This window comes from Gigantopelta aegis, chromosome 12 (genome assembly GCF_016097555.1).
Source record: "Gigantopelta aegis isolate Gae_Host chromosome 12, Gae_host_genome, whole genome shotgun sequence".
Lineage (NCBI taxonomy): Eukaryota > Metazoa > Mollusca > Gastropoda > Neomphalida > Peltospiridae > Gigantopelta > Gigantopelta aegis.
Genome location: NC_054710.1, coordinates 35,365,409 through 35,381,152, shown reverse-complemented (window position 1 = coordinate 35,381,152; position 15,744 = coordinate 35,365,409). Strand labels below are relative to the sequence as shown.

General features: G+C 37.5%; 1 protein-coding gene across 2 annotated transcripts; it reads right to left on the bottom strand.

Annotated features, from left to right (window-relative positions):
• Positions 1-1,460: 1,460 nt before the first annotated feature.
• Positions 1,461-15,020, bottom strand: LOC121386508 (lathosterol oxidase-like). Of its 2 annotated transcripts, none has more exons than XM_041517429.1 (4): positions 14,940-15,020; positions 11,686-11,911; positions 4,728-4,860; positions 1,461-3,678 (listed from the first exon to the last, which is right to left on the bottom strand). In XM_041517429.1, exons 2-4 carry the CDS (start codon positions 11,893-11,895, stop codon positions 3,116-3,118), a joined length of 906 nt encoding a protein of 301 aa, XP_041373363.1. In that variant the 5' UTR covers positions 11,896-11,911; positions 14,940-15,020; the 3' UTR covers positions 1,461-3,115. The 2 variants fall into 2 exon arrangements, with proteins under 2 accessions (XP_041373363.1, XP_041373364.1); XM_041517430.1 differs by lacking the exon at positions 14,940-15,020 and adding an exon at positions 12,037-12,074.
• Positions 15,021-15,744: the final 724 nt, after the last annotated feature.

The window sequence follows — 15,744 nt, the reverse complement described above, 5'->3', positions numbered from 1 at the left end:
AAATAATCAGTACAGAAAATAACCTCTCTAAACTGGATACCTCTTCTAACCGGGCAGTTTACTTGGAATGGAGGGTGTCTGGTTTAGAGAGGTTTCACTGTAGTATTACAAGTGTATAGACAAAAGACTAGAGTTTATAAACGTATTCATACAGACAGTTTGTCGGAAGTTGTTTACAGTAAATATTAAACAAATAAATATGTAATCCTATGAGTAATAGAGCCAACAAATAGTCTACTCAGACTAAGTCATTCTCAAAAAAAGTTAAAAAATTAGATTTGCTGAAATCAAAATTTTATACAGTAAACATAAGAGCTCGTTTTGTTGGCTGGGAGTTGGGTGTAAAACCCCCCCATCACCCCCACCCCCCACATGTATATGTAAGGCGCTCATGATCCCTAATACCCGGTGTCCATGAGCAAATATTTGGATGCACACAACTACCAAAATGGTGTTGACGAACATGCTCCTTCATGAAACTAGCACCCTGGGTGTAAAATTGTGTCAAACATCACCCTGCAGAAGTAAAACAAACCATATTTGTTTTAATGGTTGATTCTAGCTATACATAAAAAAAAAAAAATATATATATAAAACAATAACAAGAAACAATCATTTTCCGGCTTAATAGTGTCTGTGTCCTAGGATTCAGTATTGCTAAATCGTAGATAACTGGAAGTCAGATTGTGTGATTTTTTACCTAATTGATTGTTCGATTATATGAATTATATTTGCTTGAACAGTGAGTAAGCCATTCTTAACATCTTAATTGATCTATATACACCAGGGCCCATATTTTCGAAGCTCTCTTAGTACTACGAAATAGTAAAACCATCGTAGGGTGTGACGTCACTACAGTACACGCCATAGTGACGTCATAGCTTCCGATAATTTTACGATTTATAGGCTAAGATTGCTTCGAAAATATGGGCCCAGGGCCGTACTTTCCGGGGGGGGGGGGGGGGGGGGGGGGGGGAGAGTGTAGGGACAGTTGCTCCCCGGAGAATGCAATTTTTCTTCTTTTTATGTTTACTCCATAAAATAGCATACACATTTCAGGGTTTAATTTGTATAGGGTTTCATTTGTTTATAAAAAGTAGTGCCCCCCCCCGCCCTAGGATTTTGATCAGGGTACGGCCCTGTACGCATTGTAAATATAGAAGTATCTTAAAACATTCCCTCAGTTGTTTTTCATCATTGTGTTCAAAATCTATATACATATAACAGCAATAGTATTAAAGGGACATATGCTAGGTTGTAAACACTAAGGTATATTTTTGACTATTATAGCCATTTTTGATAACTGAAATCATTCTCTACTTAGATTTTATGGTTTAGATTATCAATTTCCATACATTCGAAGTGTCTTTGGTCATCCTGGTGTTTTTAATATCACAAAATGCATTTCTCATATTTTTGCACGTGCATCTAAGAAGTAACAGTTATGGAGTCGAGTTTTAGTTCCATTCACGTATAACTTTATCCAAATGTGTTTCAGGTTTGTAGATTAACTAAACTTAGTGTTAATTTTCACGGGTTGAAACTAGAGTATGTCCCTTTAACAAATGATTAACTATAATTGCTCAGTACACACTGCAAAGATGATAGTATCTTAAACGGTTTCCTCATAATCTAGTTAAGGCAGCAATTACTAAAGTCCTCTCATTTTCTCTTCACAATTATGTTCTAACTATCTGTAAATATACAGGTGAACAATAACTTTATAACAACAACAGTTTTAACAAACGATTAAATATCATTGCTCAGTACACACTGCAAATATAGTAGTATGTTAAATGGTTCCCTTGTAACCATTTTAAGGGAGCAATTAATAAGTTCTCACATTTGTTCTTCACCAAGATGTTCAGTCTCTGTACACAAAGGGCTTCTAGAATTTTTATAAAATCCACTAGCCATGGGATCAGTGATTTTGAATATTTACTAGCCATGATTAAAAATTAACTAGCCTTACTTTACTTTAAGTTAATACAATTTAGTTAACAGTAATAATGTTGCCTAAAGAGGGAGGCAGAGCTTAAAAACACTAAGATAGGGGTGGGGGACAGAATATTCATATTTACAAAATATACTTAAATGCAGCACTGGACAACTTTTTTTTTCACTAGCCATCGGGCATGGCAGTGGTAGTTATTTACTAGCCCAACAGGGAATATCACTAGCCATGGGAGTGGGACTACCATAATCTAGAAGTCCTGGTACATACATGTATATAAGTTTAAAATATCAACAATAGTATTACAAAAGTCTTAAACATCGAAGCTCAGTGCACATTGCAAATATAATAGTATCTTAAATGGCTCTACTGTAATCTACATGGAGTTAAAGGAGCAATAAATAAGTTCTGTCATTAATTTTTAACATGATGTCTGAAGTCTCTGTAACATTAACAACAAACGATCAATTTTTCACCGTAACAGTGACACAAAGAAACTAAATAGGGTTGGGTAATAGTAGACGACAATAAAAACAATAAAACAACACATCAGTTTTCCTTCTGAACAGTTTCTGTGTCTGTAAGTATGTGATGGTGATAATAGTAGCCACAAAAAACAACAATCAGTTTTTTTCTTCTTAACAAGTTTCTGTGTCTGTAAGCATGAAAAGTATGCGATGGTGATAATAGTCGCCACAAAAAACAACAATCAGTTTTTTTTATTCTTAACAAGTTTCTGTGTCTGTAAGCCTAAAAAGTATGTGAATCTGGTTATAATAGTAGCCACAAGAAACAACAATCAGTTTTTTGTTCTTAACAATTTCTGTGTCTGTAAGCATAAAAAGTATGTGACTCTGGTTATAATAGTAGCCACAAAAACCCCCAAATGTTTTCCTTCTCAACAATTTCTGTGTCTGTAAGCGTAAAAAGTATGTGACTTTGGTGATAATAGTAGCCACAAAAAACAACAATCAGTTTTTTTCTTCTTAACAAGTTTCTGTGTCTGTAAGCATGAAAAGTATGTGATGGTGATAATAGTAGCCACAAAAAACAACAATCAGTTTGTTTCTTCTTAACATGTTTCTGTGTCTGTAAGCACAAAAGCAAATGGTGTTGGTGGTAACAGTAGCCACAAAAAAACCAACAAAAAAACAACATCAATCAGTTTTCTTTCTTAACAGTTTCCGTGGTAACTTCTTCTCCCGTCTGCTTCTGCTGCTGCTGCTGCTCCTGCTCCTGCTGCTTCTTCCGATGCTTCACCACCTCTTCAAGCGGACCACATCCATCGAACGCACTCGGGTAGCGGAAACTGCTGCCGAGGTGATCCCACAGTGTAAAGAACTGTCCATAGTTGTAGTTGTAGAAGAGGTGGTGATCCGTGTGGTGCGCGCAGCCGTTGATGAACGGTTTGAGCAGCAGCGGGACGCGGTAGTCCCCGTCGTGGATGGACACGGTCCAGAAGTTGACGAAGACGAAGAGGGCAAGGTAGGTGACCTTGTGTAAAGGGAAGAGGAACGGGTACACGTGGTAGGGCAGGCTCTGCAGGAAGCCATCGATCGGGTGGAAGGCGTGGCTGGCGAACGGGGTGGGCACCTTCCACTTGTGATGCAGCTTGTGCAGGAACTTGTACACGCCCTTCAGGTGCAGGAAGCGGTGGATCCAGTAGATGCACATGTCGGTGAAGAAGATGAAGGAGACCACGCTGCCTACGATGCCAAACCAACCTGGAAGAAAGGAAGGAAGGAAATGTTTTATTTAACGACGCATTCAACACATTTTATTTATGGTTATATGGTGTCAGACATATGGTTAAGGACCACACAGATATTATTGAGGGAGGAAATATGCTGTTGCCACTTCATGGGCTACTCTTTTCGATTAGCAGCAAGGGATCTTTTATATGCACCATCCTGCAGACAGGATCGTACATACCACGGCTTTTGTTACACCAGTTGTGGAGCACTGACTGGAATGAGAAATAGCCCAATGGGCTCACCGACGGAAATCGATCCTAGATCAATCGCACATCAAGCGAACGCTGTACCACTGAGCTACATCACACCCCAGCCTGTGAAACAAACACAGTGACGTAACAAAACATTGTCTTGTGATTAAAGTTTGACCAATCAAGATTATAAGAAGCGATATCTCCGCGCAAATTAGAGTGCCAGCGATATCTCCTACAAAAGCCTTTAATGGATGGAAAAATATTTTTTCCCAGGAATAATGATAGACGTTTTATTTATTTTTTCGATCATACCATGGAACATTTGGTGTTTCTGGCATCGTAGGCAGTGTCGTCTCCTTCATACTCTTCACAACAACAGGCCGCATTTTATTTTATATTCCATGCCTTGGAATTTGGGTCTATAATCACTGATTTGTTTTAATTCTTTCTCCAGGTTGGTTTGTATGTCCGACACCATATAGCCGTAAATACAATGTGTTGAGTGTGTTGTTTCAGCGCTGAACCTACCATTAGTCACGTCACACCACTGACGTTCTGCTAGTTAATGAGTCTACCGCTGACATTCAACCTACATTACTAACATTGTTTACAACTGCTGCAAATGTAAAGAATGATAATGGATGATAAAAAGAATACCCTCCTCATGTCTTGTGATATCATAATTTATCAGCACTCGTTGATAAAAGTATAAAAATCCTCGGCAAGACTCGGGTTTCATACTTTTATCAACTCATGGTGATAAATTATAGTATCCTCTATTTATTGCACAATTCTTATTTTACAAAACTGTACTATTTGAGATACCAAATTTATTGTCGGATGCACTGTTGTAGAGCTTGCTGTAACCTCTGACCTCCGCGAAGAACACCGCTACCGTAGGAACGCTCATCACAGGAATCGCTTCACACGCACATTTTATCTCCAGTTTAATCTGGTCCTGAAACACAAAGTTATACATGATATGCAACTCAAAAAGTTTGTTTTGTTTAACGACACCACTAGAGCAAATTGATTAATTAATCATCAGCTATTGGAAGGAAGAAGGAAGGAAATGTTTTATTTTATTTTTATTACTAACGACGCACTCAACATATTTTTATTTACGGTTATATGGCATCAGACATATGGTTAACGACCACACAGATATTGAGGGAGGAAACCCGCTGTCGCCACTTCATGAGCTACTCTTTTCAATTAGCAGCAAGGGATCTTTTATATGCACCATCCCATAGACAGGATAACACATACCACAGCTTTTGCTATACCAGTCGGGGTACACTGGCTGGAGCGAGAAATAGCTCAATGGGCCCACTGACAGGGATCAATCCCAAACCGACCATGCATTAAGCGAGCGCTTTACCACTGGGCTATGTCTTGCCACATCGGCTACTGGATGTCAAACATTTGGTATTTCTGACTCGTAGTCATCAGAGGAAACCCGCTACATTTTTCTTAATGCAGCAAGGGATCTTTTACATGCACTTTCCCACAAACAGGAAAGCACATACCACAGCTTTTGACCAGTTGTGGTGCACTGGCTGGAACTAGAAAAAACCCAAATCAGTTGAATGGATCCATCAAGGTGGTTTGATCCTGCGACTTAAGCACCTCAAGTGAGCGAGCACTCAACCAACTGAGCTAAATCCTGCACAATGCAACTCTTAACCATGTTCTAATAACTTTCAATGGATTTTTAAGGTAATTTGACGGTGTCTGAAATGGGATGTAACTGTCCTGTCCATGGGAATATGCATACATAAAAGATCCCTTGCTAAGAGAAAACTGTACCCGATTTAAAGGAACATTCCCGAGTTTGCTGCATTGTAAGATGTTTCCGACTAATAAAATATTTCTACGATTCAACTTACATATTAAAGGGACATTCCTGAGTTTGCTGCATTGTAAGATGTTTCCGACTAATAAAATATTTCTACGATTAAACTTACATATTAAAGGGACATTCCTGAGTTTGCTGCATTGTAAGATGTTTCCGACTAATAAAATATTTCTACGATTAAACTTACATATTAAAGGGACATTCCTGAGTTTGCTGCATTGTAAGATGTTTCCGACTAATAAAATATTTCTACGATTAAACTTACATATTAAAGGGACATTCCTGAGTTTGCTGCATTGTAAGATGTTTCCGACTAATAAAATATTTCTACGATTAAACTTACATATTAAAGGGACATTCCTGAGTTTGCTGCATTGTAAGATGTTTCCGACTAATAAAATATTTCTACGATTAAACTTACATATTAAATATATTTTCTTGTTTACAATATCAGTGTCTGTATATTCAATGGGTTTCTGGTCATCTTAATATTTGTAAGACGGCCAAACTGGATTGTGTCTTCAAATAATTTCGTAGGTACGAAAAAATTATATTTTAGGAAATAAAATGAAATTTAACCTACTACAAATATTAGAACGATCAGAAACACATTTAATATTCAGCCACTAATATTTTATGCAGAAAAATATATTTGATATGTAATTACAATCGTTAAAAAGTCTCTGCTAGTCGATAACAACGGCACTGATGGCAACTGCCACCGTTGAGCTATAAATTGCTGTGGATCAGTAAAGATTCTCAACAATGGCAAAATGTATACACCTGGTGTACATTATATGCCAGTGTATAACATTTTTACATTTAAAATATGTCTATACATACTGTGGGCCATTTTACACATGGCAATTTAAGAAAAAAATAATTGCCATGGGAAAAAAAGAAAGAAATGTTTTATTTAACGACGCACTCAACACATTTTATTTATGGTTATATGGCGTCAGACATATGGTTAAGGACCACACAGATATTGATAGAGGAAACCCGCTGTCGCCACTACATGGGCTGCTCTTCCGATTAGCAGCAAGGGATCTTTTATTTGCGCATCCCACAGGCAGGATAGCACAAACTATGGCCTTTGTTGAACCAGTTATGGATCACTGGTCGGTGCAAGTGGTTTACACCTACCCATTGAGCCTTGCGGAGCACTCACTCAGGGTTTGGAGTCGGTATCTGGATTAAAAATCCCATGCCTCGACTGGGATCCGAACCCAGTACCTACCAGCCTGTAGACCGATGGCCTGCCACAAAATTGCCATGGGAGACAAATACTTAAGTTCGAGCCCTATGATATGCAACTCTTAACCATGTTTTAATAATTTTCAATGGATTGTTAAGGTAATTTGACAGTGTTTGAAGTTATGCAACTTAAATCTTACGGTGTCAACAGCAAGACAAATGCTGCACTGCCTTACCTGGTTTGCCACGGTGTCCTTCAGAATAATGTTTTCTTAAAACCCAGCATTTTATTATTAAGAAATGACACAAAATGTAACATGAAAAAAATCACATCTAGCGAAGTCAGACATGAAGTGACAGGTCAGTTATATCAGGATGTAAAACAAAATGTGCTGAAATGCCCATAAAAATAACGTTATTTACAGCAGTTTAAGTTGACGACATTTGTAAATATATTCTTTATGACATACACATTAGTGATTTTAAATATCATATTAACCAATATATCTTTTCGCCTTGGCAAGATGATTAGGACATTGCGGTCACGAACAAGAGTCCTGAGAGTGGCAGTCCCCCATACAGGAGGTGCAGGAAGGATGAAGTAGTCTTGTGCCATATTTGAGCATTTATTTATGTTAACCCTCTAGTGCCCAAGTACTCAAAATAAATACCAAACATTGTCATATTCATTCATGTTGATTTTTTAATTTAAAAATATTTTTATATATACTTTTAATAATGTAGCATATTTGCTACAATGGGCATTTTGAAAAAATGTAGCATATATGCTACATGCTTATTAATCTTGTAAAATACATAATGACATATGTATCAAAAATAAACATTAAGTCTAAGATCATTTATAAGGTGAAATAATTTGTCTCAGAAACGTGATAGAAAGTAAGTTGCCTTTGTACCCCTCTTTTGAAGGAAAGGTTTGCCTACGTGCCCCTCCAACTTGCCTTAGTGTCGTAATTTTTGTTATTAAACAGAAGGCAACACTTGCCATGCAATGAATTTCGACCCCTGGAGAGAGCTGTCAAATTAAAGCAATATTTAATAATACACCTGCATGACAAACTGACAAGTAGGTGTCAAACAGATGTAAATGAAGATCAATATCACTACATAACATCTAATATTACAAGTATTAATAAACACAGTGCAACAGCTGAAAAACAGAATGAATGAATGAATGTTTAACGACACCAGCATGAAAAATACATTGGCTATTGGGTGTCAAACTATGGTAATGCAAACAAATAAAGTGATGATCAACATCAATATAAAAATTCAAGATTTAAATAAAAACAGTGTAAAGAACTGCGCAAAAAATACAAATATCACAGATAGATACTGACTTTTACTCAAAATTTCAATTTGTGCTGTATTGGCCATTCTCAAAGATAATGTTACACCCCTGCACCACGGTGAGGTTACAGCATGCACAGGGGCAGCTGAGAAAAGAGTCATACATGTATTCATAAAAGACGCATACTGAATGCAAATGAAAATGCTAGGATCATATCATTTGAACAATACAGGGTTTTATCACCTATGTTTCTAAAATCTGATAATTGGCACCATTCCACAACATTACTCAAAAGCTATGTTATTTTTTAGTCCCAATTTTGGAGTTAAAAATTCCAAATCAATGTAAATAATTCTCATTTTTTATTATTGTATAAAGACATATTTTGAAAACAATACTTAACACTAGATGTTAATTTGAATAAATACAAGCATATGTATAGTATTAGTGTTTTCGATTCTAACAAGGCTTACTAAGATGTTTTTCTTTACATGGAACTGAAAATTCAAAAGTCAAAGCCATGAGTGTCAAGTCAAATTTTAGAAACAAAACCCTGCAATATAGAGAGACCTGTGGTAAACATACACCATTATTGTACAAAAATATCAAAAAAAACAAAAAAAAAACATCATCATAGACAGAAAGGGGGGTTGGTGGGGTGGGAGGGTCATGTATGATTTTTAAATGGATGGAGTGCAAAGTTCAGTAGAGAAATCTACAGTATTCCTAGAAATATTACAATTAAAGTTTGACACTATTAGAATACATTGATTTATTAATCATCGGCTATTTGGATGTCAAACATTTGGTAAATGTGACATATAGTCTTAGAGAGGAAACCCGCCACATTTTCCCATTAATATCAAGGGATGTTGATGCCACCTATTGTTTTAGTGCCAAAGGGAGATAACTGACAAATGTCTCCTAGCAACTCTTGTAAGTCTTATCTTTAGAATGAGTGGATATTTCATGAGGTAATTGCCAGCAGTGTCATATATATTGATATTAATAAGAACAATGAAGACTGAAATATAGAAGGAACTCAATGTCGAAGACGCCTTTTGTTTTAATGCCAAAGGGAGATAACTGACATATCGCCTACAAACTCTTGGTAAATCTCACCTTTAGAATGAAGGAAGTGTTTCATTTAACGACGCACTTAACACATTTTATTTACGGTGATATGGCGTATGACATATGGTTAAGATATTAAGAGGAAACACGTTGTCGCCACTTCATGGACTACTCTTTTCGATTAGCAGCAATGGATCTTTTTACATGCACCATCCCACAGACAGGATAGTACATACCAAGGCATTTGTTACACCAGTTGTGGAGCATTGGCTGAAACGAGAAATTGCTCAATGGGGACACCAACAGGGATTGATCCCAGACCGACCGCGCATCAAGCAAACGCTTTACCACTGGGCTACATCCTGCCTCACGTTTAGAATGAGTGGATATTTCATGAGGTAATTGCCAGCAATGTCATACTGATAATGATAAAAACAATAGAAAGACCAACCTCAATGTCGGAGATGCCCATTGTTTTAATGCCAAAGGGAGATAACTGACAAATGTCTCCTACCAATTCTTGTAAATCTCACCTTTAGAATGAGTGGACATTTCATGAGGTAATTGCCAGCAATGTCATACTGATAATGATAAAAACAATAGAAAGACCAACCTCAATGTCGGAGATGCCCATTGTTTTAATGCCAAAGGGAGATAACTGACAAATGTCTCCTACCAATTCTTGTAAATCTCACCTTTAGAATGAGTGGACATTTCATGAGGTAATTGCCAGCAATGTCATACTGATAATGATAAAAACAATAGAAAGACCAACCTCAATGTCGGAGATGCCCATTGTTTTAATGCCAAAGGGAGATAACTGACAAATGTCTCCTACCAATTCTTGTAAATCTCACCTTTAGAATGAGTGGACATTTCATGAGGTAATTGCCAGCAATGTCATACTGATAATGATAAAAACAATAGAAAGACCAACCTCAATGTCGGAGATGCCAATTGTTTTAATGCCAAAGGGAGATAACTGACAAATGTCTCCTACCAATTCTTGTAAATCTCACCTTTAGAATGAGTGGATATTTCATGAGGTAATTGCCAGCAATGTCATACTGATAATGATAAAAACAATAGAAAGACCAACCTCAATGTCGGAGATGCCCATTGTTTTAATGCCAAAGGGAGATAACTGACAAATGTCTCCTACCAATTCTTGTAAATCTCACCTTTAGAATGAGTGGATATTTCATGAGGTAATTGCCAGCAATGTCATACTGATAATGATAAAAACAATAGACCAACCTCAATGTCGGAGATGCCCATTGTTTTAATGCCAAAGGGAGATAACTGACAAATGTCTCCTACCAATTCTTGTAAATCTCACCTTTAGAATGAGTGGACATTTCATGAGGTAATTGCCAGCAATGTCATACTGATAATGATAAAAACAATAGAAAGACCAACCTCAATGTCGGAGATGCCCATTGTTTTAATGCCAAAGGGAGATAACTGACAAATGTCTCCTACCAATTCTTGTAAATCTCACCTTTAGAATGAGTGGATATTTCATGAGGTAATTGCCAGCAATGTCATACTGATAATGATAAAAACAATAGAAAGACCAACCTCAATGTCGGAGATGCCCATTGTTTTAATGCCAAAGGGAGATAACTGACAAATGTCTCCTACCAATTCTTGTAAATCTCACCTTTAGAATGAGTGGATATTTCATGAGGTAATTGCCAGCAATGTCATACTGATAATGATAAAAACAATAGAAAGACCAACCTCAATGTCGGAGATGCCCATTGTTTTAATGCCAAAGGGAGATAACTGACAAATGTCTCCTACCAATTCTTGTAAATCTCACCTTTAGAATGAGTGGATATTTCATGAGGTAACTAACTGCCAGCAGTGCCATACCGATATTAATAAAAACAGGGCTTGTAGATTATGGTAGGCCCACTTTCATGGCTAGTGATATTCAATGTTGGGTTAGTTAATAACTACTTTTGACATGCCCGATGGCTAGTGAAATAAAAGAAGACAAATGTTGCAGTCAAGGCGATTTTGTAAATGTGAATATACTGCCCCACCACAAACCCCCAGTGTTAGGGGGTTTTTTTTAAAGCTCTATCTCCCCCTTCAGGTGACATATTTGATTATTACTATTATTTAGTAAAATTTTATGAACTTAAAGTAAAGAAGGGCTAGTGAATTTTTAATCATGGCTAGTACATTTTTTAAATCACTGATCCCATAGCTAGTGGATTTTATAAAAATTCTAGAAGTCCTGATAAAAACAATGAAAACTGAAGTACAGATGGTCCCACCTCAATGTCGAAGCTGTCTATTGTATAACTGACAAATGTCTCCAACCAACTCACCTTTAGAATGAGTGGATGTTTCATGAGGCGGTGGTCAAACACCAGGTAGAAGCTCAGCGTGGCCAGTATCAGGTACAGAGCATACCCGCCCAGGTTCGCTATCACCAGCAGGCTCAGTATCTGACGGTACGGATCGTCCGGTTGCCACGACGATGGGTACACGTACGGAGAGAGGAAGTAGTGGTCACAGTAGTCCAGCACAATATCCATGACGATGATGATCACTCTGAAATGTATTACCCGATAAATATTTTTTTTTATATAAAACGTAAGACAAAAAACCAGATGTCGGCTAAAAAAAAACCCATAAGGTATTACAATGTATTTTAGAGTGAATGGGCTGCACCGTACCCAGGGATGCAGAAATGGAAAATACGACTAGTCCTCTGAACCGGTACCAATAGTCTACAGCACAATATGTTATTATTATATCATTGATCAGGAATAATTTACACACCCACGCAGACACAGACACACAAACTCTCTCACTCCCACACACACACAAACATATTTGAAAAATACCACAATTTGAATTATTTATACACCCACACAGACACAGACCGACACACACAAACATATGCTCTCTCGCTCGCTCGCTCTCTCTCTCGCTCTCTCTCTCTCTCTCTCTCTCTCTTTCTCTCTCACACACACACACACACACACACACACACACACACACACACACACACACACACAATCTAAAAATGCACACAGCTCATTAATAAAATTCAAGGTTGGGTTAGGTAGATAACAAGTATTGTTTCAAGATGACCTCAAAGAATGGATATGAAAACAAACGTTAATTGTTTGGCCGTCACCTCACAACATTATAAACTAAACAAGTTCACATATACATGTACAAGTATTTACAGTCTAACAGGGAAACAAAGATATTGTTTTGAGAGCACCACATGATACACACATGTATTTATGTAAATGATAAGGAAATCAACTGTGAAAGTACAGTATTTCCCTTCCAGTATATAGGAACACTTGCAGTTTTTTTTGCCAGAAAGAAATTTTTGGGTATGGCACAATGGAACTGAATATATCCAATTTAAGTCAACAAGGGGTATGAGGAGCCTCCCCAAGAAAGAAAATGGGTTAAGTTTAGGGTTAGGTTTAAAACAAATCATACAGTAACGATAATTAAGAGTAATTATGTTTGTCAAAAAGATAACTTTTAAAAAATAACATCTAAAAATAAATTGGGTATGGCTCCATACCGTACCCGTTTTACCCTCTGGCAGAAACCCTGCTAGTGATATTCAATGTTGGGCTAGTAAATAACTACTATTGCCATGCCCGACGGCTAGTGAATTTTTTTTTCAAATGTTGCAGTTAAGTCTATTTTGTAAATATGAATATCCTGCCTTAGCTCACCCCCAACACCTTCAAATGTTAGTGTTTTTAAGCTCTATCTCCCTCATTAGGTGACATATCTGTTTATTTATTAAAATTGTATAAACTTAAAGTAAAGTAGGGCTAGTGAATTTTTAACAGTGGCTAGTACATTTTTTAAATCACTGATCCCATGGCTAGTGGATTTTATAAAAATTCTTTAAGCCCTGGTTAGTGCTTAAAAGTCTAAATGGTGGATAACATTTTTCCAGGTAAATCGGTACCGACATGATACCAATACCCAACGGCAAGGCTTCTAGATTATAGTAGCCCCACTCCCATGGCTAGTGATATTCAGTGTTGGGCTAGTAAATAATTACTATAACTAGTCCAATGGCTAGTGGGGAAAAAAAACCTTGTCAAATTCTGCATTTACATATTATGTAAATATGAATATCCTCCCCCCCCCCCCCCCCCCCACCCCTTTCCACCCCAATCTAGGGATTTTAAAGCTGAAGCTCCCTATTTAGGTGACATGTCTGATTATTACTATTAGTAAAATTGTACTTATTTAAAGTAGGGCTAGTGAATTTTTAATCATGGCTAGTACATTTTTAAAATCACTGATCCCATGGCTAGTGGATTTTTATAAAATTCTAGAAGCCCTGCCAACGGTTATAATACGATATACCGCCCAGCTCTAATTTGGACAGTTATCAACACCACTGTAAACACCCTTTGAATAATGTTCCAATTAAATATATATTTGGTAACAGGTTTCTTCCTGTAGTTTGTGTATTTGTGATTAATATGTGATTTTGTTGTTTTATTTATCAGCAGGGAGCTCAAAAATGATCGATGTAAAAGTATTTAACATCAAGTATCTAGGATCTTTGACTACTGTTTGGTAGTTGGTAGGCAGTGATTGCACATAATTTACATCGATTGGTCTCTGACAGTAAGAGCATGTGGTAACTGTCCAAATGTCGATCTAGCACTCTTACATCAGAGTACTCAGGCTATATATTAATCTTACCTCACAGGGGGTCACATTCCACAATTTTTTATCAGTATATATACAGTGGAACAAAAAACTAAATTTTTGTCTGTCCTCGAGATCGGGGGGGGGGGGGGGGCACCATCTCCCACCCACAGTACTGTTAGTGTAACATACCCTTTATTTCTTAGTAATTATACAATGATATTGTATCACTGTCATTATGTCTGTGCATTGTTTTATGTGATTACAACTCATCTCGTTTAACTGCTGTCAAACTGAATTTAGTCTGACAACAGATGTATCAAACTACAACTCATTGTGACAAATATATTATACTTTATAGGCCTATGGTTAGGCTATAGTACACTATAATGATATATTTTCCTATTTAAATTTTAATATTATTGACCTGTGCCTGGCAGCGGCGTAGCGGAGGGGGGCGCCCGGGTGGGGGGGGGGGGGGGGGGGGGGGTTGCATTCCCCCCAAATTATTATTTTATTTTTTATTTTTACTGTATTAAATTTTATAAAATTATATATATATATATATTTATCCCCCCCCCCCCCCCCCCCCCCCACACACACACATCTAAAACCCAGTTACCCGTCTACGCCAGTGGTCACTCACACTGTGGTGTCTGGCAGTGGAAAATGATAAAATTTATAAAATCATATATATACATACATAGTGTGAGTTTACCCCCCCCCCCCCCCCCCCCCCCGGAAAATTATAAAATTTATCATGATCAAAATCAGCTGAGCTGCCTCAGCTGGTTCATTCCAATACGGCAATAGTTACCGGTACGTTGAATTTGTGCGCGCTAACAGATTTTGAAAACATAATATGTGTTTTGCACTTAAAAAAGTAACAAATTTCGAATGATGATCAAAAATAAATCAACACCATACTTACCACGCAAATATAAAATTATTAGATTAATAAATATCAGCAGAGAAACATGCGATACTGAGCAACACACATTGATGATGTGACCTAAGTTGACCTTTCCGGAACTAGTCTCTGATTGGTCAAGTCTGTATCGGCCGAGAGCGATAATGTGCGGAATGCACCGAGACTGAAAAGCAAAAGTTGCTAAGAAAGATACGTCGTGTTAACTAACACGTACCCAAAGCGAAGCGCACCTACTTTAAATGTACCATCTATAATCGTTCTAGACACTTATCCTGTTCTGATTTGTCCTGTCGACTATTTTGATGCCGAACTTTGCAAGGATCTTTCTTTGTGGTTAGGACTTGTCGACTACCGTACACACATCATGCTAAATATTGCGTACGGAGATGAATTTCATAACTTCCATAAATTCAACAGTAGGCCTAATGGCGGCCCTCATCATCAAGGAAGGAAGGAAATGTTTTATTTAACGACGCACTCAACACATTTTATTTACGGTTATATGGCGTCAGACATATGGTTAAGGACCACGCATATATTTAGAGAGGAAACCCGCTGTCGCCGCTTCATGGGCTACTCTTTTTCGATTATCAGCAAGTGATCTTTTATATGCACCATCCCACAGACAGGATAGTACATACCACGGCCTTTGTTACACCCGATGTGGAGCACTGGCTGGAACGACAAATAACCAAATGGGTCCACCGACGGGTCATCATCTAGGTGTCACTAGTAGCAGTGCGTAATATGTCCAGGCGCGGCACAGTGTAAAAAATAATAGTACGGCTCGAGGTTGCCAGACTCT